A 25,022-nucleotide genomic window follows, 5' to 3' on the forward strand; every position below is an offset into this window, starting at 1 on the left:
TGCGCATGGGCACCTCGTCGAGCGGGTCCCTTTCGCTCGGCTCGCCCAACACGTCGTCCGTCATGCTGCACCAGGTCGACCACCTCCACCTCCACCGCTCGCCGCCGCGCGGCAGCGCCGACTCGTGGGGCGACGAGGACGACGACGGCGCAGGGCAGCGCGAGCGCGAGCGCATGCTCGACCCGGCGGCGTCCTCGTATCCGCCCAAGCACGGCGCCGCAGCGCGCTCGCCGTCGTCGCACTTTGACGACCCGCACCGCACGCCGACGACGACGACGACGACGCGCGACTACGACCACGATGGCGCATTTTCGCTCGGCGACGACCTCGACCTCGACAGCGACGGCTCGCCGACGTTCAGCAGCGTCGCTGACCCGTCGTCGTCGGCGCCGCGCACGCCGACGACCGCCCGCTCGCTGTACTTTGACGCGGCGTCGTCGGCTGCGGGCTCGAGCACGGGCGGCGACGCGTCGGGCACCATGTCGCGCTCGACGTCGGCGCACTCGTTTGCGAGCGCATCGAGCGGCGGCGGGTCGGCGACGCCCACGCTCACGGCGTCGCCCGGCGGCGGCGGCGGTGGCGGTGGCGGGAACGAGTCGGGCGGCGCGAGGGCGAGGGGCGACTCGGACGCGAGCGACGAGGGCCAGATGCAGTTCCCGCCCAACCACGGCTCGGTCGGCGTTGACCTGTTTGCCGACCCGTACCCGCATTCGGTCCCGCCGCCGCCACCGTCGCACTCGACGACGACGACGACGACGACGACGACGACGACGACGTCGAGCACGGCGGCCCACGAGCACGCCTACGGCGCAGACCCGTACGCCTACCCGGCCGTCGTGCGCCACATCGACTTTGGCGCGCACGTCGGCGGCGGCGGCGACGGCGGCGGGGGAGCGGGCGCGAGCACGAGCACGATCCACCTCCCGCCGCCGCGAGGAGGCGTCGCTGCGTTCGGGCGCGTCGGTGCCAGCGGCGGCGGCGGCGGCGGTTCGAGCGCGGGCTCGGGCTCGCCTGCGCTTGGTGCGGGCGCCGGCGGCCTGTACGCGCTCGACGACGGCGAGAGCGACGATGGGCGCCGCGTCGGCGAGGCGCACGTGCTGCAGATCCGGCACTCGGACTCGTTCGAGCTCGACGAGCGCGAGCGGCTGCACCTCGGCGGCGGCAGCGGCGGCGGGACGGGCGACGAGAGGAGGAGAGGCGGCGGCTTGTGGGCGCAGGGGACGCCGAGGATCTTTGTGGGGGGCGCTGAGGGCGACGAGGAGAGCCCGGAGGAGTGGGGCGCGCAGGACGACGAGGAGGGCGGCGGGCAAGGGGGAGCTGGGCAGCAGCAAGTCGGCGGAGGGGACCAGACGGGCGTCATCCTCGGGTCCGTCCACGCTTTCCTCTCCTTTCCTCTTCCCTTTCCGTCGGGTTCGGTCGACTGACTGCGCGTGCCCTGGTCGACAGGTGTCACAACATCTATCTCGTCCTGCCCCAGTTCCTCGTCACGGCCATCTCGAGCATCATCTTTGCCCTCCTCGCGCCGCAACACAGCGTCCTCGGGCACCACACGCCCGCCCACCACTCGGCGTCGTCCGACACTGGGCTCGTCGGCGGCGGGACCGACGCACAGGACGGGTTCGGCGACCTCGCCGAGGAGGACGCTCAGCGGCGCGGGCTCGTCGTGCGCGCGGTGCGGGTCGTCGGCGGCGCGATCGGCGAGGCGTTTGCGGCCAAGGTCAGGCGGCAGGGCGAGGGCGGCAGCGAGGGCGAGGGCGAGGTGGAGCTTCCTCCTGGCGGCGAGGCAGGGTGGGACGCGCTCGGCCTCATCTTCCGGTGCGCTCAGGCCCACTCTCTTTCCTTCTTCCCTCTTGCCCGAGCAGCTCGACTGACACGACGAGCGTCTCTCTCTGCAGCGTCGGCGGTGTCGCGGCGGCATGCTCGGCGTACATCTGCTTCAAAATGTGGAAGGAGAGCCTACAAAACGAGCGACGAGCGAGGTCGGCGCAGCGGGGCTACCGCCTGACCGGCTGAGGGCCCCTGCACCATCATTGTCGTCTCTCTGTGTCTCTCACGCGCGCCAAGAGAGAGAGAGAGAGAGAGAGCGAGTGGCAATACAACACCGAGAGGCCGCAAGAGGGGAAACAGGAGGGGAAGGACAGGGTCGACGACGGCGCGAACGAGGACGCAAATAGAGGGTAGCGAGAGAGAGAGTGCGAGGAAAGAGGGGAAGGGAGCGAGCGAGCACCTTCTACTTGTGCTCGCCGTTGCGCCTGCGGCCGCCCGCCTTCTGCGTCTTGACGTGGTTGCGCAGGCGCCGGCCCTTCTGGTGCAGCGACGCACGTGTCTTGCGCGTCACCTCGTGCGAGTGGGCCATCATGAGGAAGTTCTTGCCGCGCTTCTTCTCGGCGTTGGTCGTCGAGTGCGCCTTGGCGTCGAGCTTCTTGTGACGGTGCGAGCCGAACTTGTCGCGGTCGGCACGGCCCTCCTGGATCTGCGGCGGGGGCAAACCAGGGTCAGTTCACGTTCGGAGACGGCGTCCGGGCGTCGAAGCGGGCCGAAAAAGAGAGAGAGAGAGAGGAGGAGGAGGCGAGAGGGGGAGAGACGGACCTTGGCCATGCGCTCCTCGTACGAGTTCTTCTTCTTCTTCTGGAGGCCGAGGATGTCGTCCTCGGCGAGGAAGGCGTCGTCCGTGTCGCCGTGGTTGGCCTTGCGCGCAGCGGCGAGCGCGGCGAGCTTGCGACGAGCGGCCGAGCCGCCGCCGTTCTTGGCCTCGTCCTCGGCCGCCTGCACGCGCAGCTCGTTGATCTTGACAAAGTCGGCGGGCGTGAGGATCTGCGAGTCCATAGGAGGCGAGGGTCAGTCTGGGCGGGCAAGGGAAGAGGAAGTACGAGCGAGAGGCGGGCGCACCTTGGACATGGCGATCTCGGCGAACGTCGTGCCCTCGAGCACCTTGTTGGCGCGCGTGAGGCTCATCTCGTCCTGCTCCTCCTCGGTCCGGACCCTCGGCGCCTGCTCCTCCTCGGGCTCGCCCTCGTCCGAGCCCGACTCGTCGTCCGACTCCTGGTCCTCGTCGTCCGAGTCGCTGTCCTGGCCGAACACGATCTCGTCGTCGCCCTTGGTGCCGGCGACGTCGACGGCGCGCTTCTTGGGCGGCGACTGCTCGTCGTCCTCGTCCTCCTCGGCGACGGCGTCGAGGCCACGCTTCTTGGCCTCGCGCGCCTCGCGCGCCTCGACCTTGCGCCGCTTGCGCGCCTTGTCGTCGTCGTCGTCGTCCGAGTCGCTGATCTCGAGGTCCGACTCGCCCTCGGACTCGACGTTGACCCACCCGCCGGACGAGTCCGACTCGGAGCCCGACTCGGCCTCCCAGCCGTCCCACCCGGCCTCGTCGTCGTCGTCCGGGTTGGCGGCGCCGTCCTCGCCGTCGCCGTTCTGCGCCTGCTCGGCGAGGTGCTTGGCGAACAGGTCGAGGCCCTGGATGCCCTTGACCGTGTCGCGGTCCTCGCCAAACTTGAGCGACGTCTTGCGCTCCTCGGCGCCGGCGGCGACGGCGTCGGCCCCGCCGCGGCGCTCGTCCTGGAGCTGCATGCTGACCGACTTGCCGACGTCGCGACGCTTGAGCAGGGTCGGGTTGACCTCGCGGTACAGCTGGAGGAGGCCGCGCGCGGCGACCATGACGCCCTTGTCCTTGGACTTGCGGTACTCGACGAGGTCCTGGAGCAGGTCGGGGCTCATGGCGAGCGGCTGGCGGCGGCAGATCTCGGTGATGGCGTTGAGTCCGGCCGAGTTGACCTCGGCGGCGACGCCCGAGTGGACAAACTCGTTGGCGATCTTGCGCAGGACCGGGTACAGCGGGTCGTCCTGCTCTTGCTGAGCGACGTCGTCCGTCTCGTCGTGGCCGCCGGCCGGGATCTGGTCGTGGACCGACTGGGCGAGGGCGACGAGGATTTGGGTGATCTGGAGCTGGTGGTGCGTGAGGTACCGCAGGACGTAGGAGTAGAAGGCCGGGATCGTGAGCTTGAAGGCGCCGCAGACGCGGCCGAGGAGCTGCATCATGAGGACCTTGTGGTCGAGCGTGTAGGCCTTGTCGTACCGCACGAGCTGCTCGTACAGGCGCTCGCCGAACGAGTAGGCGTCGTCGAGCTGCTGGAGGGCCGAAAAGTTGCTCGCCGGCTCCTTCTTGTCCTGCTCCTTCTGGCGGCGCTTGACGTTGGCGGCGCGGATCTCGCGCTTGGCGCGGCGGTCGGTCGACTTGCGCTTCTTGTTGATCTCCTGCCGGTGCTTGACCGTCTGGATGTCGGGGCCCTCGTCCTCGTCGTCGTCCGAGTCGAGGTCGGCCGCCGTGTCGGGCGTGACGAGGAAGAAGTGCATGGCGGCGCTCTGCACCTTGGTGTCCGGGTGAAAGCACGCGCGTGCGACGACCTTGACCGTCATCTTGTCGCCGCGCCACACGTTCTTGCGCCACAGCTCGGCGGCGATCTTGACGGCCCACATGGCCTCGCGTGCGCCGACGACCTTGCCGTCCTTGCTCGTCGACGCGCCGCGGCGGGACGCCTTGACGCCGGTGCCGACGCGCTCCTGCTCGGCGGCGATGCCGCGCTCGATCATGGCCATGAGGAGGCCCTGCACCATCGAGTTGAGCTTGACGGCGCGCGTCTTCATGTTGGCGTTCTTGATGTCGCCGATGATGGTCTTGAGGATGAAGCTGCGCAGGTTGGGCGAGGTCGTGATCGACAGGAGCGGGAACAGCGTCTTGAGGAGCCTGCAGCGCGAGAGACAGTCAGGGCTCGGTTGTCGGGGTGTGCGCGAGAGCACACAAGAGGGAGAAGAAGAGGACGCACTCGACGCCCGAGATGACCTCGCGCCGGCGGAGGAGGACGAGGCCCTGCATCATGGTCTTCCTCGTCTCGGGGCTCAACTGGACGCCGCCGCCGCTGATGGCGCTGCCGACGCCGGTCGGGCCCGCCGCCGTACTCGCCGACGACGTCGAGGTGGCCGGGGCCGACGACAGGAGGAGGCCGGACAGGATGGACGGGAGCGAGGCGGTGAGGGTGGGGTACAGGTGGGCGACCTGTGGGAGAGTGGGGAGCGAGTCAGTCTCGCGCGCAAGGGACGCTCACCGCAGGGGGAGAGAGAGCAAGCCACGCACCTGGCAGACGAAACCGGTAACCTCCTTGAGCTGCTCCTCGTCGCCCTTGGCGCCGCCGAGCCCGAGCTGAACGATCTTGACGAGGCTGCCGAAGCGGGCCCACTGGACGGCAAACTCCTCGGCGTAGCTCTCGGGCGAGCGCTTGATGAGGTTCTGGAGGGCCGGGAGCGAGTTGGTGATGAGGGCGCCGCGCATCGTCTTGCGCAGGCCCTCGCCGGCGGGAGTCGAGGTGGCCGGGGCGCGCGAGCGCGACGACGAGGCGCGGCTGCCTGCGACCGACGCAGCGGGCCTGGCAGAGGTGGCGACGGAGGCGGGCATCCTGACAGGTGTCGAGGACGAGGTGGAGCGGAGACGTGGCGAGCGTCTCCTCCAAGCTCACAGCACCTCGCGTCGCGTGTCTCATCAGATTCCGCTCCTCGCACCGTGCGCTGCTCGAGAGCTTGTAGCATTGTCAGAGAGAAGCACTGCAAAGCTGTGTGCGCAAGGTCGAGGACTGGTGGCTGGCGCTTGCTCGGCCGGAACGTCGGGCGGGCGAGACGTTGCCGCCCAGCTCGTCGTCTCTCCGGCGACTCTGTGGGCCCCGAGGCGCGGAGAGAGTACAGGCTGAGCTCGCGGACCACTCGCGCGGCCCAGACTCGGTGAATCGAGAGCGGAACAGATTGTGGACGCGGGCGAGCGGGACACCCGCTTTCGCCTCTCTTTGCCTTGTCCCGCTCGCGATACACCTCTCCTGCGCTCTTTGACCGGCGCACCACCCTCGCAGGCCGACTCTCCATACCTGTGCGTCCCCTGCGCCTCCCTCCCCGCATCGTCGCTGACCCCTCGTCCTCCCGCAGCCTCACCTCCCCCACCTCACTTCAAGCGCCGCCTCAGCCACCATGGTCTCGTCTGGCATCGTTCCCGTCATCAACTTTGAGCCGTTCCTGTCCGGCACGCCCGAGGACAAGCTGGCGACGGCGCAAGAGCTCCTCAAGGCGGCCAAGGAGGTGCGCCCCCCTCCCGCTCTCGCGACTGGACCGAGCCGACACTGCGAGTGAGCCAAGCTGACCCTCGTACCTCACCCACAGGTCGGCTTCCTCATGCTGTGCAACGTCGACGCCGTCGTCGACAAGGCGACCGTCGCCGAGGCGTTCAAGAAGACGCAGCAGTTCTTCGACCTGCCGATGGAGGTCAAGGAGCGGCTCGAGTGGGAGTGCGCCGAGTCGAACCGCGGCTACGTCGCCGAGGGCCGCGAGCGCGTCACGCAGGAGACGGACCCCGAGGCGATCGCCAAGCTGCGGCAGCAGGCACCGGGTGCGTCCTCCTCTCGCTTTCCTCCTAAGGTGCGACGACAGCGTGTACAGTACGACGAGCTGACCATCGTGCGCGGAGTGCAGACTTCAAGGAGACGATGGAGATCGGCAAGGACTACCGCGAGGGCCCGGACGACTCGCCGTACGAGAACCGCTGGCCCGAGTCCGAGTTCCCCGAGTTCAAGACGTTCATGAACGCCTTTTTCGAGAAGAACCATCAGCTGCACCTCGAGATCATGCGCGCGCTCGCGCTCGCCATGGACATCGGCGAGACGTTCTTCGACGACAAGGTCGCGCAGCGGTCGCACAACCTGCGCCTGCTCAACTACCCGCCGATCGAGAAGGCCAAGATCCTCAACGGCGGCAACCGCGCCGGGTCGCACTCGGACTATGGCTCGGTGACGCTCCTGTGGCAGGACATGGTCGGCGGCCTCGAGGTGCAGGACAAGGACGGCGCGTTCGTGCCCGCGCGACCCGTCGCCGACACGGTCGTCGTCAACGTCGGCGACCTCCTCCAGCGGTGGTCCAACGACGTCCTCAAGAGCACGATCCACCGCGTCGTCCTCCCCGCCGACGGCGACCCGCTCGAGATGACGCCCCGCCGCAACTCGATCGCCTTCTTCTCGAACCCGTCGTTGCGCACCGTCATCTCGGCGCTCCCGGGCACGGGCGAGCCCAAGTACGAGCCCGTCGAGACCGAGGCGTACCTCGTCAAGCGCCTGAGCGAGACCTGTGCGTCCCCCTGCCACTTTCTCTTTCTTCCTGCCCCTCTCTCGGCCTGCTCCCTCCAGTCTCTCGCTCGCGCGCACGCACTGACCTCGTCGCTCGCCGTCCACAGACACCAAGAAGTGAGCGCATCGAGTCTATCTAGCCGTCGTCCGTAATGCAGCAGTGCCCCTTGCGTGCTGCCTCGAGAGAGGCCCGAGCGTCGTCTTCGTCCCGCTCTCTCTTTCTTGCTCGTTCAGCTCTGGCGCTCTCGAGACGACACTCTCGGTCTCGCGCACACACGACAAGAGAGAGTACGAGGCATAACACCTAAGCGCTCGTATTGACAGCATAAGGAAGAAGGTAAGAAAGCGGCGCCGACGAGGCTCGACGACGACAACGACGACGAGGTCCGACTGGATAAACGACAGAGGGGGGGACAGGCAGGGTGCGGGGCGTGATACTGTGGCAAACACGAGAGAGCCAGGGAAGGTGACGGTCTAATCGGACAGGAGGAGGGGAGGGCGAGGGGGAAAAGGGGTATCGAGAGGCCGACGACGACGACGACGCTCAGAAGTCCTCGTCGAGCGAGAAGAGCGAACCCTTGGCCGTGTCCGTGCCAGCCTCAGTCGCGTTCTGCTTGGACATCACACCGGCCTTGCTGTAGTCCGACACTCGCTGCGTCGACGAAATGTGAGGTCAGGAGGTGCTCTGACGAGTGCAGGACGAGTTTAGAGAGAGAGAGACGCACCTTCTCGAAGAAGTTGGTCTTGCCCTCCATCGAGATCATGTCCATAAAGTCGAACGGGTTCTCCTTGTTGTAGACCTTGGGGTTGCCGAGCGACACGAGGAGGCGGTCGGCGACAAACTCGATGTACTGGCACATGAGCTCGGCGTTCATGCCGATGAGGCGGACCGGGAGGGCGTCGGTGAGGAACTCCTGCTCGATCTCGACCGCCTCGCGGATGATGCGCTCAACCGTGTCCGGGTGCGGGCGGCGCTCGAGGTGCGAGAAGAGGAGGCACGCAAAGTCGGTGTGGAGGCCCTCGTCGCGCGAGATGAGCTCGTTCTGCAGGCGCGAGAGCGTCAGTGAGGGATCGAGAGAGAGAGGGGGCAGGTGGACGCACGGAGAAGGTGAGGCCGGGCATGAGGCCGCGCTTCTTGAGCCAGAAGATCGAGGCGAACGAGCCCGAGAAGAAGATGCCCTCGACGGCGGCAAACGCGACGAGGCGCTCGCCGAACACCGACTTGTCGTCCGAGATCCAGCGCAGGGCCCACTCGGCCTTCTTGGCGATGCAGGGGACTGTCGAGGGGGGACAGGTTGTCAGCTGCGCGCTCGCGAGCGAGAGGGGGAAATGTTGGACGCACTCGTCTCGATGGCCTTGAAGAGCTTGTTGCGCTCTTCCGGCTCGCGGACGTACGAGTCGATGAGGAGCGAGTAGACCTCGGAGTGGATGTTCTCCCTGCGGGTGACGGCGGCAACGAGGTCAGCGGGCCTGCTCCGAGCGAGAGAGGACGACGAGGGACGCACATCATGATCTGGAAGCCGTAGAAGCAGCGCGCCTCTGCGATCTGGACCTCGCCGGCAAACCTGCACAAGGGAGAGATGTCAATGACCGAAGTTGACATTTCGAGGGGGAGGAGGCAGGGGGACGCACCTCTCGAGGAGGTTCTCGTTGACGATGCCGTCGGACGCGGCAAAGAAGGCGAGGACGTGCGAGATGAAGAACTTCTCGTCGTCCTTGAGCTTGGTGTCCCAGTGGTTCAGGTCCTTGGACAGGTCCTGCACGACGAGGGAAACGCGTCGAGGCGCCAAGGGGAGGGGTCAGCACACGCCTCGCCTCGTCCTCCGAGATCGCGGGCAGAGAGAGTGGACGCACGACCTCCTCGGCAGTCCAGAACGAGGCCTCGGCGCGCTTGTACTGGCCCCAGATCTGCGATGCGCGGGCGCGAGGGAGGGAGGGGAGGGGGCGGAAGCGAGGGGTCAGCTCGGTCACACGAGGCGACACGGTCCGCCTCGCGCCACTCGAGAGAGGGCGTGAGCGAGAGAGAGAGTAAGGGCGCACCTCGTGGTACTGGATGGGGAACAGGACAAAGCGGCTGCCGGACTCCTTGAGGATGGGCTCGTCGGCGTCGCAGGTGATGGCGGGGTTGCCAACGAAGCGGTCGCGGCCGTCGGTCGCCTTGCGGTCGTCGACGAGCTTGGCCGACTTGCGCTCCTTGCGCAGGGCGGCGGGCGACTCGGACGCGGCCTGCTTGGCGGCGGCGAGCGTCGCCGAGAGGGACGAGGCCGGCTTGGTGAGGTCGAGCTGGTCGAGCTGGGCGGCGGCCACCTTGGACGGGGTCTCGAGGACGGCGGAAGACGGAGCGGCGACCATGGTGCTTCTGTGTGGCGGGAGAGAAGAGGGTGCGGCCGGAAGAAGAGGGAGGCGAGGCGAGAGTGAGGAGAGAGGGGGAGAGAGGGAGAGGCGAGGGCGACCCAAGGGGCGACGAGGCCGAGTGCCGCCGCGTCGAGGCGCGCTCCTCGGATGTTGTCTCGAGCACACAGGCGCCCGATTCCTGCGTGCATTCCACGTCGTTGCTCGACTCAGACGCGCTCCCCTCTTTCGCCGCCATCGTGACCCGCTCACGGAATTGACCGCACACGGTCGTGAAGCGCTCTCGTCGTAACACGCCGTTCGAGAAAGCCTTCCTCGCTCTCGGTTGCGGCACATTCCAGAGTGTTGCGCGCTCTCACGGGCTTCATTCGACGTGCACTCGACGGCCGACCGCGCGAGAACGTCGCCTGGCGTCGAGCGAGCGCGGCCGGACAGCTTTCCCGCGAGAGTCGGGTACCGTGCTCGCTTCGACCGCTCGCTGCTCGCCGTCGTCACCTCCGATCGTCGTTTGAGCGCGGCAGATCTGACGGCACGTGTTTCGGCAAGGTCGGCGAGCAGGCGCAGGCCGTTTGGCGAGCGGTTTCGCTGTCTGCTCCTCGATTCGCAGTGTGACGAAGCGAGCGCGAGGAAGTCGAGTGCACGCAGAGGTTGGGGCGTCCAGCAGCGTAACCGAGGCGGGTCGACGCAGCACACACATTGCAATGCAGGCCGCAGCTGGCGCACACTGCGGTGAGCGAGGGACTGGTGCGAAGGAGAGCCTCCGTCTGCTCCGTCGGCGATCTACATCGTCCGCCTCCTCCCCTCGACCAGCACCAACCACGAGCGTGCGCCTAGCTGTGCCTCGCTCACTGCACCGTACTGCAGCACTTCGACGCTGTGCAGCCGGCGCCAACTGCGCTCGACGCTCCTCTCCTCATTCAACTCGAACCACCCCACCTCGACAGCCTCCGCCCTCGTCTCCGCGCGCGATGGACGGCCCACCTGCGTCCAGCGCCTCGACCTCGTTCGCCAGGGCAACTGGGCCGACCCTCGAGCAGCGCACCGGGTCCGCACCGCCCTCGCCCGTTCCCCTCGTCGATCACGAGCAGGGCCAGCATCGGCACCTGTACACCCAGCCCGACTACGCCGTCAAGACCAAGGACGAGCGCCTCCCCGAGCTCGAGACCAAGCACGCCGGCTTGACGGCCCTGCGCCGCGTCTTCATCGGGCCCAGCTTCCACCGGGCTCAGGGCGGCGGCGGCGGGCCCTTTGCGTCGGCGCACGGCGGCGGCGGCAGCGGTGGAGGCAAGGGCAAGGCGAGGGCGGCCGAGGGCAGCGACGGCGAGCAGGCGCACGCGGGCATGTCGTTCCCGCTGCGGCGCCGTCGGCGGGCGAGCACGAGCGCGACCAACCGCACGGGCATCTCGGTCGGCTCGTCGACGCACGGCGACAGCTCTCGCGGCGGCTGGCACGGCGCGAGCTTTGAGATCGGCGGCGACGTGCGCGACGCCGCACGCAGGCGGGACGCGCGCCTTGCTCGGCAGCGCGACGAGGACGAGGGTCGGCCGGCGGCCGACCGCGAGCGGGACGAGGCCGGCCACGCGCACGAGCACGAGGGAGCGCCCGACGTCGCGCGCTCGCTCCCGCGCAGCCCGGCACTCACGACGCGAGCGTCGTTCGTGACGGCCCGCACGCACCTGCCGCCGTCCACGGCGCCCGACCGCGCCTCGACCGCCGCACCGACGCCCCAGCGCACCTCGAGCCTCGCCCACGCCTTCCACCACCGCCCCGTCGACCTGCCCGACATCCTCGTCACGGGTGACGCAGCCTCTGACGGCGCCCTCGAGGCGCCAAAGCGCCGCCCCGACCTCCCGCACCTCCAGTCGATCCTCCGCACCCGCGATGCTCTTCCTTCCCCGAGCTCGCGCCTCGCCACCAGCGCACCCGTCACGGTCTACGGCGACGCCGTCTCGCACCAGGAGGCGGCGCTCGGCGTCCGCTTCCCGGACGAGCCGGCCACGGTCCAACCGCTCGGCGCCGGCTCGGGCGCCGCACCGCCTGCGCCGCCGCTCGAGGTCCTCGCCCGTCCCGAACCAGACGCCGAGCCCGACGCTCCACCATCGTCGACGGCGCGGCTCGTCGACGGGCTGCGACACCCGCTGCGTCACGAGGCCGCGCCCGCTCGGCGCAAGACCCGGCCGGGCGACGCCGTCCTGCGCCAGGAGCGCATGCTCGTCCGCGTCGACTGGACGCAGCGCGAGGACCTGCCCGACGACTTCGACGAGCACGTCGCGCGCAAGTACCCGACGTCCAAGGAGGCGTGGGAGGAGGTCGCCGTCGTGTGGAGGGCGAGCGGGCAGATCGAGCTGTGGGGCGAGTACGTGCGTCGCGCCGGTTCCACCCTCTCGACGTACCCCTCATGATCGAGTACTGACTCCTTGCCTCGCGCAGTCCCTCAACATCCCGGCGACCGTCCTGCACCGCAAGAAGCTCAAGACGGTCATCCCGCTCACGGCGAGAAAGACGCACCTCTCGGTCTACTCGTCGACCGACCTCATCTTCTGCCTCACGCACCGCCCTCACTCGCACTCGCGCTCGTCGGCCAAGACGGCGGTACGCGCCGGCAAGCCCGACGAGCGCACGGTCGACAAGGGCGACGACGGCAAGGACGAGCCGCGCTCGCGCAAGGCGTCCAAGCGCGGTCGGCTGCACTTCCGCACCGAGGGCACCAACATCTTCCTGTTCCGCACCCGGACCCACGCCATCGCCAAGGAGTGGGTCTGGCGCCTGTACCGCGCGCTCGGCGGGCAGCTCCCGCGCACGCTCGACGTGAGCGTTCCCGGGCTCGGCGCCGTCGTCCGCCTCCCTGTACCGACGGGCCCCGGCGACGACGGCGATGACGAGGACGAGGTCATGACGGGCGACGAGGACGAGCGCGCGTACCGGCACCTCCAGCCGCAGGTCGTCGTCGACGCGTGCGTCGCCCAGCTCGCGAGCGTCCCCGAGTGGCGCGAGGTCGTCGAGACGGCCAAGCGCGACGGTGCGCAGCTGCGGCTCGCGTGGCGGCGCGAGAGCACGCTCGACTGGGTCGGCAAGGGCCACCGCGGCGAGAAGAAGCGCGACTGGGCCGTCATCGGCGGCTTTGCCTTTCGTCAGGTGCGCCCCCTGTCTTGTCCCCTCTCCTCTCGTCGCACTCTGGCGGGCGTAGGGACTGACCCTTGTGCTTCCGCAGGCCCACCTTGCCCCTGTTCTCGAGCTTCGACCCGCCATGCACTACCCGACGACCTGCCGCATCCCGGCCGAGCCGGGTGCGCCCAACGCGCTCCACTCGACGACGACCCGCATCTCGGAACCGCCCGGCATCGAGGGCTTCCTCATCCGCCACCGCCCGAACGGCACGGCCGAGCGCATCTACCTCTCGAGCCGCATGGGCATGCTCTTCCTGTGCCGCTCGTCGACCGCACACCCGCCCGACCCGCCGATGAACGTGTACGACGCGCTCAACAACCCGGCCGCCGTCGTCCTCGCGCCGTTCGTGTTCGCCATGGCGACGCTCGCCGCGCCCAGCAAGAAGAAGCGCGACCGCCTTTGGGGCCGCATCTCTCGCGGCGCCGTCGTCCAGGGCAAGGCGCACAAGCACGCACGTCGCCGAGACTGGACGCTCAAGAGCATGACGGCCGCCGACGCCGCCGACGAGGTGTTCCACAACGGCGGCGACCTCGACATCGACGGCGGCACGACCGACGCCGGCCAGTGCGACGGCAACGACATGCTCGAGTGGCTCGACCGGCACGAGCGCGAGCGAGGGTTCCTCCAGGTCACCGACGCGCACGGTTTCGTCGACTTGAGCGAGCTCGAGACGATCGACCCGGAGCTCGAGGACCAGCCGCGCGACCAGTTCGTCCAGGTGCACGACGTCGGCGGGCAGGGGGGCCTCAACGTTGCCGACGACAAGGCCAAGCTGCGACGGTTGCGCTCGTTCGTCGTCAAGACTCGGTCGGGCATGGCGATGCGGTTTGAGGTCCGTCGCCCATCTCGCTTCCCTCGCGTCAGCTGCAGCTCCGGTCCTGACGCTCTCTCTCCCACAGTGTCACTCGATCGACGTCCGCGACGAGTGGGTCGGCCGCCTGCGCGCTCTCGTCACGTACTGGCGCCGCCGCGAGCGAGTCGACGCCATCCAGCTCATGAGCCTCTCGCCTGGCGACGGCCTCGTCAACAAGCTCCCGCCTCGCTCGGCGACGCAGAAGTTTGCCTGGAACGACGACTTTGACGACGGCGGCGCGCCGCCACCGACCCGCAACGAGATCCTCGCGAGCCCTCAGCTCGGGCACGTCTACAACTGGTGCCTGCTCGACGGCTGCCGCGCCGTCATGCACAAGGGCGCCATGCACGTCAAGAAGGGTCTGCGCGGCACGTTCCACCCTCGTCACGTCGTGCTCCTGCCCGGCGTGCTCGTCGAGTGCGTCGACCTCGCTCTGCCTCTCTCATCGTCGCTTCTCTCAACCGGCGTCGCCCTGACTCACAACCTCCTCCTTCCCTTGCGCACAGGTTCCAGTCCGTCACACGCGACCTGCAAGGGAGGCCAAAGGCGACGCCGTACCACCGCCGCCGCCACGTCCTCACCCTGCGCGACTGCTACATCTACAGTGGCTCGCTCGCGTCGCACCTCCTCGCGCCGAGCAAAGGCGCCTCGACCTGGGACCCGGCCGACGAGTCGGCTCATCAGCTGCCGCGCTACTACTCGTCGAGCGACGGCCTGCGCACAGCCGACGACGTCGAGGACTGCACGTTTGCCATCGTCCGCGTCAAGCACTCGCGCTCCGGCAAGCTCGACAAGCTCGACAAGAAGGTCGACGAGGCTCGAGTCTATCGTGCTCGGTCAAAGGTGCGTCTCTCGCTTCCTCTCTCGGTCTCTCTGTCCATCCTTCTCTTGCGAGACGAGGACTAACTCGACTTGCCTGCCCCCTCCCCTCGCCTGCAGCTCGAGCGCGACCAGTTCGTCTATGCCCTCAACGCGTCGATTGAGCGCATCATGCGCGGCGAGCGAGAGCGCGAGGACCGCCTGCGCGACTTTCCATGGGCCGAGCGCACCTGAGCGTGCGTCGGCGCGCGGCACGGTCGAGCCCACGGCCGTACTTCTCGAGCGTGCAACGTCGACGCCGTCGTGTCCCCGCACCCTGTCTCCTGCTCGACGAGAGCGAAACTGAGCGATCGAGAGAGAAAGCCAGAGGCGCGAGCGCGAGCTCGAGGAGAGCCAGGAGAGCCAACTCGAGAAGGCGAACTCGAAGCGAGAGCTTTCTCTCTCGCTACAAGCCGCTCGCGCACCTCTCGCTCGTTGCGAATCGTCTACTCGTGTTCCTTTGCACAGGGTCTACAAGCACAGCCTCGGCTCCACCTTACTGACTCACAGCTTGCTCTTGGGCTTCGAGTCGGCCGCCGGGGCCGCCGCGACGACGCCGCCGCCCTTCTCCATCATCTCGCGCACGTGGTTGCACGACTCCTCGAGGAAGGTGCGGAACGCATGCACGTTGTTGTGCGGCGCGCGGTTCATCGACGTGATGTTGAACCGGATGTTGCGGTCGTTGACCGAGTAGGCGAGGCCATAGCCCTCGTCGACGACTGCGCGAGGGAAAGAGACACGACGTCAGTTCACGGCATCGAGAGACGCCGACAGAGAAAGAGAGAGGGGGCGCACCTTCGCCATAGCCCCACCCGTCAAAGTACGCCGACGAGAGCTGCGAGGTCGACAGGACCCAGTTGCTCGACAGGCCGAACGTCGGGTCCTGGTACAGCGCCGGGAGCTCCTCGCCTTCCTTGAGCACCTTCTTGAGGCCGAACAGGTGGCGGTCGACGCCGCGACCGTCGGCGGCTTCGCCAGCGAGCTTGATGTGCTTGGCGGCCGCCTTGCGGAAGAGCTCGACGCACTCGGTGTACTGCGCACGCAGGGGGAGGTCAGTCGGACGGCTCAAAGAGAGAGAAAACGAGAGCGAGGGAGAGAGAGGGGGACGCACGCTGCGCTTGGGGTCCTCCATGGCCTTGTACCACTCGAGTGCCTCGTTCGTGGTCGAGCGGATGACCTCAGTGCGGCCGAGGCGGTACTTGCGCGTCTGTGCGCTCTCGTACGTCGGTGCCGCCTTGCCCTCCATCTTGTAGTACGCGAGGCCCATGACGAGCTGCGCGTACGAGTCCGGCGACGTCTTGTACTGCTTGATCTGGTCCTTGCCGTACCCGGCGTACTCGAGGACGGCGAGGTCGTGCTTGGCCATGACGTCCTGGTGGGCCTTGATCGACGTGTCGATGGCCGACTTGACCGAGGCGGTGAGGTTGAACGTGAGGGGCGTCACCTTGGGGAGCGCCGACGCCGACCGGGACGACGAGCCGAGGTCGATCTTGCCCATGTCGAGCGACCGCAACAGCCAGTCGTTGAGGCGCGACGTGGGCGTGCCGTCCATGCACGAGTGCTCGCCGTTGAAGCCCGACTTGCCGTTCTCGAACACGACCACTGCGAGGCGCCGAGCCGGTCAGGGTCGTCCCGGGCCAGGCTCGAGCGCAAGAGGGAGAAACGTGTCGACGCACGCTGATGCTTGTCGAACCACCGGTCCTTGCCGTCGCCGACCCACAGGCCCCAGCTCTTCTCCTCGCGCGTGTACGGCTTGTTCGAGTCGAGCGAGACGATGATGATGGCCGACTCGATGCGCTCAAGCGCCTTGAGGTTGGACGGGTCCTGGACGAGCTCGCCTCGGGCCTGTAGTCGGAAGAAGGTCAGGTTTGTCGATACCCCGGGACCGGAGGACGAGGAGAGACGCACCTTGGTCCATAGGTCGCGGTCGGCCGCCGTGAGCGCACCGAGAGGGTGAGCGTCGGCCTCGGAACCCGCCGTATCAACGACCTTCTGGAAGAGCCTGCATGTCGCTCGAGGCTGTCAGTGACGCGGCCCTTCCTGAACAAGGTGCGAGGTGGACGCACGCCTCGAGCTCCTTCTCGCTGAGCCACTCGCCCTTGTCGTCGACGACGGGCACCTCGTAGAGCTTGCCCTTGCGGACGACGACGACGTGGTTGTGGGTTTCAGGGTCGTAGACCTTGGCCGTGTCGGACGGGGCAGTCGGGAGGCGCGTCGCGTTGAACAGGTACTTGTACGACGACATGCAGAGCGGCGTCTTGCGCGCCATCTCGGGCTCGAGCTGCTGCCTGTCAGCGTGGAAGGGAGACAGAGAGTCAGTCCTTGCGCCTCATGACCCTTGAGAGGCGGCAGGAACGCACGTTACCGCGAGGCGGCGGAAGTAGAGGAGGGCGCGGAGGAGGCCGGCAGCGCGAGAAGGGCCCGTTCGCCGCGAGCGGTCGTCCTTGTGGCTGTAGAAGTAGTTGACGCCTGCACGTGTGCGGCCGAGTCAGCGCCCGAACGCGAGAGGGAGCGAGAGTGGGGGTGAAAGGGAGAACGCACCGGGCACGACCGGACCCCTCCAGCCAAAGTACGCCGTCTCGTTCCACCACTCGGACAGCCAGCTCTCCTTGCCCTCGGCGCGCTTGACGAGGCGCTGCTGGAGCTCCTTGACGAGGGGCGACGAGACAAAGTCCTTGACGGCCTGCTCCGACTTGTTCCATGACGGGAGCGGGGACGACGACGCGCCGGCCTCTTGCGACGTGTGGTAGGGACGGATCGAGGTGAGGTACCGCTCGGCCGTCTCCTCGAGGGTCGGCACAGGCAAGTGAGGGAGGGAGCGCTCGAAGCGGTCTGCAATGGCCGCGGGGGGAGCCGTCAGTGGGGGGCCTCGTCGTCGTCGCGCCGTTCCGACGCAAGGAGGACGAGCTCCGGTACAGTAGAGAGCGTGGACGCACACATGGGGCCGACCGACGGGTCCGCCTTGGGCTCTGCGGCGGCGCCTGACGAGGCCGAGGAGCGAGACGACGACGACATGGTGCGGTGCGGCGAGGTCGAGAGAGCGGCGAGGGCGGCGGCGGTGGTGTGTTTCGACTGGTAAGCGACGCGAGGGACGGCCAGGCGAGTACGAGCTGCGAGCATTCCCCTTGGAGAGTTTTCCGGGAGCGAGAGCGACGGCGCAAGAGAGAGGCGAGCGCTCCGGCTTCCACGCGCCGCAAAGGCCGGACCACCGGCGTACGCGCCCACTCGTCCCGCGCCGCGTGCGCAGCCGAGGCTCAGTCCCTGGTGCTCCCTGCAACCGCCGTGCCGGGCGATCACAGCAACGCCGACCGACGAGCGACGGCCCGTCTTTCTCCGCGCGTGGGCGAGCTGGCCGCTCGTTCCTCGCACCTTCTCTCTCTCTCGCTCTCGGTTTGAGTTGTTAGACTGGGAGAAGGACACATCGCAATACAAGGACAACAGGGGAAGACGCCGGTGAGACCTCGAAGAAGGGGAACAGAAGAGAGAGTACGGCCGACTCTGCGCGCGCGCGCATCTACCGCTTGCCGGCGCCGCCCTTGCTCGTGCGCTTCTTGCTCGTGCCGGCGTGGCCCTTGGGTGCGGGCACACCTGCGACGGCAGCCTTGCGCGCGGCCTGGTCCTTGACGGGTCCGCCACGGCGCGATTTGCTGCGCGAGGAGGACGAGAGAGAGGGTCAGTCGAGGGCGTCGGCGGCCGATGAACGCGAGGGCGAGAGAGTGGGACGCACTTCTTGACGTTGGCGTGAGTGAAGAAGTTGGTGGCCTTCTTCTTGTTGGTCGTCATGCGCTTCTCCTTGCCCGATCGGCCGGCGTCCTCCGCGTCGGAAGACACGTTGTCGATGGCGCGAGCTGCGAGGTGCGGAGCAAGGGCGCAAAAAGTCAGTCCTCGTGCGTCGAGAGAGGTGGGCGAGGCAAGGAGAGAGGAGACGCACTGCGCTTGGCAGCCGCTGGAGGCTTGCCGCTCGCCGCCGAACGCGCCGGCGACGCCGTCTCGCCCTCGACGAGAATCTCGACGTCCTCGTCGTCCTCCTCGTCGAACGAGACCTCGTCCTCGTCCTCCTCGTCGAGCGCCGCAGCCTTGCGCTTGGCCGCCGGCGACGACTTGACCGCGCCGTCCTCCTCGCCGACGACCTGCGCGAACAGCTCGTCCCACGCGAGCGGGATCTCGCCCGCGCCGGCCTCGCCCTCGAACTCGTCGTCGTCGAGGTCGTCCTCGTCGTCGCCCGACTCGATGCCGCCCCACTCCTCGCCGTCATCGTCAAAGTCGGCCTCGTCCTCGTCGACCTCGTCCTCGCCCTCGGTCGACGCCTCGACCGCCTCGTCCATCTCGACGCGCTTGACGTCGTCCGGCAGGAACTTGGTCGAGTGCACGATCTGGTGGAGCGGCTGCGTAACGCCGGGCACGCGGCGCACCGTGTTGCCCTCCGAGTCGAACGACTTGGTCGCGCCGACCTTGGCGGGCGCCGACTCGCTCTTGTCGTCGGCGGCGGTCGAGGTCGAGGCGGACGCGCCTGCGAGCTTGAGCGGGCGAGGGATGGGCTTGCCGGCCGCGTCGGTCGGCTCGGGCGGCGCGACGAAGAAGGGGATCTTGCCGCGGATCCAGTCCTGTGAGAGGAAAGCGGTCAGTCTCGATCTGGGGCAGGAGCGCAGGGAGGGAGACGAGGGACGCACGTTGATGACCATGGTGGCGACCGTGCGGTAGTCGGCCTCGCCGCCGCGGTGGAGCTTGCCGGCCTTGCGCGCGAGCTTGGTGAGGAAGTCCTCGGCGCTCGTCCAGTCCTGGACGCCGTACGTGCGCACGAGGTACTCTTTGCGGACGCGCTGGAGGAGGAAGTCGATGTGCGACGCCGGGTCCGACAGGTGCTCGACGCGGACGATGCCCTTGAGGACCTTTTGCGAGTCGGTGTCGCGAGCCGACGGCGGGACGATACCGGGGCAGTCGATGAGGTAGATGCGGCGCATGAGCGTGATGTACTGCCAGACCTTGGTCTCGCCCGGGATGGGCGCCGTCGTGCAGACCTGCTTCTTCTTGAGCGTGTTGATGATGGACGACTTGCCGACGTTGGGGTACCCGATGAAGCCGACCGAGATCTGCTTCTTGTCCGAGTACAGGGTCGAGAACTGGCGCAGGAGCTGGATGAGCGAGCCCTTGCCGAACGAGTTGTTGATCGACGCGTGGAACGCGATGGTCGGGTGCGTCTTGCCGAGCACCTTGACCCAGCGGGCGGCGACCCAGCCGGGCACGAGGTCGACCTTGTTGAGGACGTAGACGACCTTCTTGCCCTTCTTCTCCTTGGCGAGGTAGGCCTCGACCGAGTCGCAGCGAGTGCCGATCGGGTCGCGCGCGTCGAGAACGTGCAGGATCACGTCCGACGAGTCGATGACCTGCAGGCGACGAGCGCGGGTGAGCTCCTGCGCTCGGGCGAGCGAGGTGGACAAGGGAGATGGAGCGACACACCTTGTACAGCTCGCCCCAGATACGCTTGGACGTGCCGGCGGCGAGGATCCAGTCCTGCGGGACCCGGCCGAGCTTGGCGTCCTCCTCCTGCGCGGCGAGCACCTCGGGCGCGAGCGTGCCCTCGACGTCGCGGATGTCGGACAGGCGCTGGTCCTTCTCGGCCTGGACGGCCGCGGCCGCGACCTTGGCCGCGTGCGCCGACACGTTGCCGGCGAGCTCCTCGACCGAGCCGACCTCGAGGCGGGGCCGCTTGCGCTGCGCCTTGGGGCCGAACGTGTCGTGGAAGGGCTCGGTCGTCGTGAGCTCCTGCTTGTTGCCCTGCGAGCGTGAGGAGAACGAGGGAGTGTGTCAGCGCCGGGGCGTCCGAGAGAGAGGGACAGAGATGGGGGACGCACGCCGCGGACCGTGTCGGTGAGGAGGCTCATCGGCAGCTTGTTTTGCTTGAGGACGACGGCATACGGGTCGTTGATCTTGTCCTTGAGGTTCTCGCGGAAGTGGTCGAGCGCGGTCTGCGAGATGGTGCGCGTGTTGCCGAACCAGCGGCGGTCGGGCTGGACGCGGCCGGGCGTGACATCGGTCGACTGGTACTCGGCTGCGACGAGGATCTTGCCGTCGGCGTCGCGCACCGCCTTGCTCGACTTGCCGGAGAGGAGGTTGACCCGACGAGCCGACTTGGCGTCGCGGTAGAAGTTCTCGCCTGCGCGGGAACGGGCGGAGCGGTCAGCTGATCGTCCCGTGGACACGGCGGCGCGGCTGTAGGCCCTCTGGCGGCTGCCGCAAGGCGCGAGCGTCGAGAGAAGGGAGGCTCACCCTTGGTGCGGAGGTTGCCCGTCTTGACGCCGGTCGCCTGCGCCTTTGCCGACTTGGCCAGCGTCTTGGGGTTGCTGTGATCGCGGACCATGGTTCTGACAGACTCGCGAGCTGCACAGAGCCGAGGCGAGGTGCGGTGGAGGGGCGAGTGTGGCTGTGTGGTGGTGCCGAGCTCGAGCTTGCGGTCGAACCCGACTCGCCTTTTCGGCCCAGCTCTCGCCGTCTCTCTGGTGCACGGGATCTCTACATTCTCGTTCGCAATGCTTTTCAACGCTACGGAACAACGCTCCTCGCGCACACGCGGGCGGAAGAGGCCCGACCGCAGAACGCGCCCGGCGCCGGCGTCTCCTCCAGCTACCGCCTCGGCATGAGTGCGCACCCGTGGGCCGCGCTTTGCTCTTGTCACCGTCGAGAGTCGGTCCTCGTGGTCGGCGGGACATCCTGCGTCGCGCGGCGCGAAGAGACGGGACTCGAGCTGACAGGGTCGAGGAGGCGACCTGCTGGCGGCCGTGCGCCGACGAGATGCGCAGATGCCTCGTCTCAGCGAGCCCGAGTGGAACGCAGCCAAGGGCAAGGAGCATGTTGTGGCGCGGTGCGAGGGAGCTCGAGGACGGACCGGGCCGTCTGTCCCTGAGCGAGCAGTGACAGCGTGCGCGGGACAGCGGCGATCCAGGGCTGCGCCGCTCTGCGCCGTCGCAGGAGGTGAGCGCGTTGCGTGCCATAGAGCGCGTGCGCGTCCTCGTAGCGGCCGCTGCAGGCCTGGCGCAAGGTCGAGCGAGGAGGAGCGTGAGTTGGTGGAGACGCGGAGCGGGGGAGAGAAGAGCAGCACTCGGCGAGCTCGACTAGCCGGTGACGTCGCCCTGCGCGGTAGAGCAAGTGGGCGAGAGCGAGGCGACGAGCGAGTGAGCGGAAGGAGGAAGAGAGGCGACCGCGCGGGAGACGGGAGGCGCAGGCGAGGCGAGCCAGCTCCGCTCCCCCGCCAACTTCACCTCACCGACCACTGCCAGCACTCTCGGGCCACTCGGCAGTACCGTCCACACGCCCCTACCAGCCGTGCCCTCGTCGACACCGGCCCGCCCCTCGCGTCGACTCTCTCGCACCAACCGAGCCGCGAGCCTCCTCTCCCCATTGTGCAGCACCCCCGGTCGACCCCACCAGCCCTCGCCGCCTCGCACCCGCACAGCAGGCGACTGTCACCGCGCCAGGCCACGCCTACGAGCTCGACACCTCCCGCACCGGCACCACTCTCGACTCGCCGCGCCCTCGACGACCGCCGTCGGCTCCGCCCTCCCTCCCCCTCCTTCCCTCCTTCCCCGCTCGACCCGCTGCGCCGAGTGCTCGAGCCCGCGATCCCCTTGGACGAGCCACTCGCTGCGCACGCTCCTTGCCCACCCCCGTGCCCCTCCCAGCCTTCGCCACCTCGTCCTAGCCCGCTCGTCCTCCGCCTCTCGTCGGCACCACCTCATCGTCTCGTTTGGGACCCGCACCTCGTCCGCCCCGCATTCGCACTCCGTTCGCCCGGCCTCCACCGGTGAGCTCAATCTCGTCCGTCACCCTAGCCACCGGCAAGGCCACGGCGCTGACCCCGTCCCTCTCCCTCCCTTTCCTCTTCGCACTCTCGTTCTGGACGTCCTCCCCGTCTCGACTGTCGCCCACCACATCGGTCGCCTCTCCCTCGTCGTCTCCCGCACGCACGCACGCGACCCGCCTCGCCGCCTCGACTGATCGCCTCTAGCCTCTCGATCCACCTTCGACCGCCTCTCGCGACCCCGACCCAGCAGCAGCCATGTCGACGGCCGCCGACATCCAGGAGAAGATTGCCGCGGCACGAAGGGAGGCCGAGACCCTCAAGGAGAAGATCCGCGCCAAGCGGGAACAGCTCGCCGACACTAGCCGTGCGTCCTCGCCCTTCCTCTCTTCTCGCCTCGACTCGTGCGGACGGCGGGACTGACCCATGCCCTCTCGCGCCACACAGTGCGCGCCATGGCGGCCGAGATCGACCCGTTGCCGCGGATAGCGATGCGCCCGCGGCGAACGCTCAAGGGCCACCTCGCCAAGATCTACGCCATGCACTGGGCCCAGGACAAGCGGCACCTCGTCAGCGCGTCGCAGGACGGCAAGCTCATCGTGTGGGACGCCTACACGACCAACAAGGTGCACGCCATCCCGCTGCGCTCGTCGTGGGTCATGACGTGCGCCTACGCGCCCTCGGGCAACTTTGTCGCGTGCGGCGGGCTCGACAACATCTGCTCGATCTACAACCTGCGCGCCAAGGAGGGCTCGGGCGTCAAGGTCGCGCGCGAGCTCAGCGCCCACACGGGCTACCTCTCGTGCTGCCGCTTCCTCAACGACCGCCAGATCCTCACCTCGTCCGGCGACATGAGCTGCATGCTGTGGGACGTCGACGCCGGCGTGCGCGTCATCGAGTTCAACGACCACACTGGCGACGTCATGAGGTGCGTCCCTGCTCTCTCTCTTTCTCGTGGCGGCATCGGCGGTGCGCCTCGAGCTGACTCTCCTTCGCGCCCGCCAGCCTGTCGTTGGGCCCGAACCAGAACGTGTTTGTCTCGGGCGCGTGCGACACGACGGCCAAGGTGTGGGACATCCGCACGGGCAAGGCGGTCCAGACGTTCACCGGCCACGAGTCCGATATCAACGCCGTCTCGTGCGTCCCCGTCTCTCTCTCTCTCTCTGTCCTCTCTCATCTCGTCCTGACCCTGTTCTTGCGTCCACAGCTTCTTCCCGAACGGCGACGCGTTCGCGACGGGCTCGGACGACGCCTCGTGCCGCCTGTTCGACCTGCGCGCCGACCGCGAGCTCAACCAGTACACGCACGACAACGTCCTGTGCGGCATCACGTCGGTCGGCTTCTCGGCCTCGGGCCGGCTCCTCTTTGCCGGATACGACGACTTTAACTGCAACGTGTGGGACACGCTCAAGGGCGAGCGCGTCGGCGTCCTCGCCGGGCACGAGAACCGCGTCAGCTGCCTCGGCGTGTCGGCCGACGGCATGGCGCTGTGCACGGGCTCGTGGGACAGCATGCTCAAGGTCCGTCTCTCTCTCAATCTCTTGGCCGTCCTTGGCGTCGACGAGTGCACCGCACTGACCGCCCGTTGCCTCGCGCTCGCAGATCTGGTCCTAGAAGCTGCCGTCCTCGGCCGCCGTCGTCTCGTTTTCCCCGCGCCTATACCCTCGAGCCGTGCCTCGTCCGGAACCTCGCAGTGCCGTCCCTCTGCACTTGTCCTCGTGCCTCCTATGGCCGTCGTTGCCATCGCCTCCCTACCCCTCCTTCGTCGTCTCCAGTCTGTCCTCGAGTAGTTCCCTCCTCTTCCCTTTCATCCTCTCTCTCCCTCTACTCCTTGCGTCCTCATCTCTCGCTCTCTCTTGGCCTCAGCCGCTTGCGATACCCCCCACTCCCTCGCTCTTCACCTCTGCGACGAGCCGTCCGGGCGTCGTCTCTCGTCCTCGTAATCCATTTTCGCCTCTGCCTCGCGCTCGAGAGTTTTCGGTGTCGTTGCAGCAGAGGTCGGCGCATGGCGAGCTCGTAAAGCCGAGAGGTCCCGAAGATGAGGCCCTCGTCGACGAGAGAGCGCAGCGCGACCTAACTGCGACCTCGAGAGGTCCGAGAGCCGCAGGTGGACCGGCACTGCGGCCCTCGTCGAGTGGGCCAGCGTCGATGCAGAGCGTCGAGAGCGACCTCCTGCGCGACCACGAGCCGGGACAAAGAGGTCTGAGCGCGCGCGAGTCGACGACAGCTGAACCGGGAGCGCGACTCGAGCGTGCGCTGTCACCTCAACAGCGTCTTGGAACAGCTTGGCAGCGTCGGGCTCTGCCCTGTGGACTCTGTGAGAGATTCGAGATGACGCGAGAGCTTGAAAGCGACGCCCTCGTCGACGATAAAGCGCAGCGCGAACTGGCGACCTCGAGAAAGTCCAAGAGCCGCAGGTGGACCGGCACTGCGGCCCTCGTCGAGTGGGCCAGCGTCGATGCAGAGACGTCGAGAGCGACCTCCTGCGCGACCTCGAGCCGGGACAAAGAGGTCTGAGCGCGCGCGAGTCGACGACAGCTGAACCGGGAGCGCAACTCGAGCGTGCGCTGTCACCTCAACAGCGTCTTGGAACAGCTTGGCAGTTCGTCGGGCTCATATTCCAATGATGGAACGCGACCCGAAAGTCCCTGGATCGAGACCAGGAGACGCTAGTACACTTTTGCCGCCCTCAAAAAGGAGAGGGAACACAAAGGGGGAGGGGCTGCGCCCTCGCGGACCCTCCCCAGCGTGCTGCTGCTGGCGCACCGTGGACTGTGTCAGCGGTCCTTGGCCGCCCGCCAGGCCTCAAGCATTGCAGCACTGCGCAAGAGACTCAGAATGAGGA

The 25,022-nt window shown here is 68.0% G+C and overlaps 8 protein-coding genes and 1 non-coding gene across 9 annotated transcripts; 5 read left to right on the plus strand and 4 right to left on the minus strand.

Annotated features, from left to right (window-relative positions):
• Nucleotides 1–5: 5 nt before the first annotated feature.
• On the plus strand, nucleotides 6–2,046 carry RHOBADRAFT_51415 (uncharacterized protein; the record flags this gene model as incomplete). Its single annotated transcript, XM_018415827.1, has 3 exons — nucleotides 6–1,366; nucleotides 1,447–1,815; nucleotides 1,896–2,046. 3 exons carry the CDS (start codon nucleotides 6–8, stop codon nucleotides 2,011–2,013), a joined length of 1,848 nt encoding a protein of 615 aa, XP_018273631.1. The 3' UTR covers nucleotides 2,014–2,046.
• Nucleotides 2,047–2,072: 26 nt separating this feature from the next.
• Nucleotides 2,073–5,323, minus strand: RHOBADRAFT_47992 (uncharacterized protein; the record flags this gene model as incomplete). Its single annotated transcript, XM_018415079.1, has 6 exons — nucleotides 2,073–2,473; nucleotides 2,590–2,814; nucleotides 2,890–3,849; nucleotides 3,886–4,741; nucleotides 4,821–5,094; nucleotides 5,143–5,323. 6 exons carry the CDS (start codon nucleotides 5,321–5,323, stop codon nucleotides 2,231–2,233), a joined length of 2,739 nt encoding a protein of 912 aa, XP_018273632.1. The 3' UTR covers nucleotides 2,073–2,230.
• A 683-nt stretch (nucleotides 5,324–6,006) lies between these two features.
• RHOBADRAFT_33738 (thymine dioxygenase) lies at nucleotides 6,007–7,323 on the plus strand (the record flags this gene model as incomplete). Its single annotated transcript, XM_018413138.1, has 4 exons — nucleotides 6,007–6,114; nucleotides 6,196–6,421; nucleotides 6,505–7,152; nucleotides 7,259–7,323. 4 exons carry the CDS (start codon nucleotides 6,007–6,009, stop codon nucleotides 7,270–7,272), a joined length of 996 nt encoding a protein of 331 aa, XP_018273633.1. The 3' UTR covers nucleotides 7,273–7,323.
• Nucleotides 7,324–7,435: 112 nt separating this feature from the next.
• RHOBADRAFT_33740 (uncharacterized protein) lies at nucleotides 7,436–9,518 on the minus strand. Its single transcript, XM_018413139.1, has 8 exons — nucleotides 9,192–9,518; nucleotides 9,006–9,059; nucleotides 8,784–8,908; nucleotides 8,657–8,716; nucleotides 8,494–8,588; nucleotides 8,253–8,428; nucleotides 7,877–8,194; nucleotides 7,436–7,803 (listed from the first exon to the last, which is right to left on the minus strand). Exons 1-8 carry the CDS (start codon nucleotides 9,501–9,503, stop codon nucleotides 7,696–7,698), a joined length of 1,248 nt encoding a protein of 415 aa, XP_018273634.1. The 5' UTR covers nucleotides 9,504–9,518; the 3' UTR covers nucleotides 7,436–7,695.
• A 953-nt stretch (nucleotides 9,519–10,471) lies between these two features.
• RHOBADRAFT_51419 (uncharacterized protein) lies at nucleotides 10,472–14,577 on the plus strand (the record flags this gene model as incomplete). Its single annotated transcript, XM_018415828.1, has 6 exons — nucleotides 10,472–11,863; nucleotides 11,934–12,638; nucleotides 12,715–13,503; nucleotides 13,571–13,941; nucleotides 14,031–14,367; nucleotides 14,464–14,577. 6 exons carry the CDS (start codon nucleotides 10,472–10,474, stop codon nucleotides 14,575–14,577), a joined length of 3,708 nt encoding a protein of 1,235 aa, XP_018273635.1.
• A 242-nt stretch (nucleotides 14,578–14,819) lies between these two features.
• Nucleotides 14,820–17,497, minus strand: RHOBADRAFT_51420 (uncharacterized protein). Its single transcript, XM_018415829.1, has 9 exons — nucleotides 17,319–17,497; nucleotides 16,924–17,214; nucleotides 16,743–16,851; nucleotides 16,449–16,670; nucleotides 16,291–16,384; nucleotides 16,059–16,227; nucleotides 15,494–15,984; nucleotides 15,178–15,415; nucleotides 14,820–15,101 (listed from the first exon to the last, which is right to left on the minus strand). The coding sequence occupies exons 1-9, from the start codon at nucleotides 17,395–17,397 to the stop codon at nucleotides 14,887–14,889; spliced, it is 1,908 nt and encodes a 635-aa protein (XP_018273636.1). The 5' UTR covers nucleotides 17,398–17,497; the 3' UTR covers nucleotides 14,820–14,886.
• Nucleotides 17,498–17,785: 288 nt separating this feature from the next.
• On the minus strand, nucleotides 17,786–20,740 carry RHOBADRAFT_51421 (uncharacterized protein; the record flags this gene model as incomplete). The annotated part of the gene is made up of 7 exons (XM_018415830.1): nucleotides 17,786–18,029; nucleotides 18,110–18,230; nucleotides 18,314–18,986; nucleotides 19,053–19,766; nucleotides 19,840–20,157; nucleotides 20,235–20,536; nucleotides 20,650–20,740. 7 exons carry the CDS (start codon nucleotides 20,738–20,740, stop codon nucleotides 17,897–17,899), a joined length of 2,352 nt encoding a protein of 783 aa, XP_018273637.1. The 3' UTR covers nucleotides 17,786–17,896.
• A 1,695-nt stretch (nucleotides 20,741–22,435) lies between these two features.
• Nucleotides 22,436–24,140, plus strand: RHOBADRAFT_33747 (G-protein beta subunit; the record flags this gene model as incomplete). The annotated part of the gene is made up of 5 exons (XM_018413140.1): nucleotides 22,436–22,544; nucleotides 22,625–23,105; nucleotides 23,183–23,314; nucleotides 23,385–23,697; nucleotides 23,780–24,140. The coding sequence occupies 5 exons, from the start codon at nucleotides 22,436–22,438 to the stop codon at nucleotides 23,789–23,791; spliced, it is 1,047 nt and encodes a 348-aa protein (XP_018273638.1). The 3' UTR covers nucleotides 23,792–24,140.
• Nucleotides 24,141–24,757: 617 nt separating this feature from the next.
• On the plus strand, nucleotides 24,758–24,849 carry RHOBADRAFT_t7. The gene has a single exon. It is a non-coding gene; the product is annotated as a tRNA-Met (tRNA).
• The last annotated feature ends 173 nt before the right edge of the window (nucleotides 24,850–25,022 follow it).

This window comes from Rhodotorula graminis (assembly GCF_001329695.1).
Source record: "Rhodotorula graminis WP1 unplaced genomic scaffold RHOBAscaffold_2, whole genome shotgun sequence".
NCBI lineage: Eukaryota > Fungi > Basidiomycota > Microbotryomycetes > Sporidiobolales > Sporidiobolaceae > Rhodotorula > Rhodotorula graminis.

Coding starts and splice junctions, on each gene's coding strand:
- RHOBADRAFT_33740 (XM_018413139.1), bottom strand. CDS start 9,503: ATGGTCGCCGCTCCGTCTTCCGCCGTCCTCGAGACCCCGTCCAAGGTG. Junction 9,060..9,191: donor TCCCCATCCAGTACCACGAG/GTGCGCCCTTAC, acceptor CGCGCATCGCAG/ATCTGGGGCCAGTACAAGCG. Junction 8,429..8,493: donor CTTCAAGGCCATCGAGACGA/GTGCGTCCAACA, acceptor CCCCCTCGACAG/TCCCCTGCATCGCCAAGAAG.
- RHOBADRAFT_51420 (XM_018415829.1), bottom strand. CDS start 17,397: ATGTCGTCGTCGTCTCGCTCCTCGGCCTCGTCAGGCGCCGCCGCAGAG. Junction 16,852..16,923: donor GAGGGGTCCGGTCGTGCCCG/GTGCGTTCTCCC, acceptor GCACACGTGCAG/GCGTCAACTACTTCTACAGC. Junction 16,671..16,742: donor TTCCGCCGCCTCGCGGTAAC/GTGCGTTCCTGC, acceptor CCACGCTGACAG/GCAGCAGCTCGAGCCCGAGA.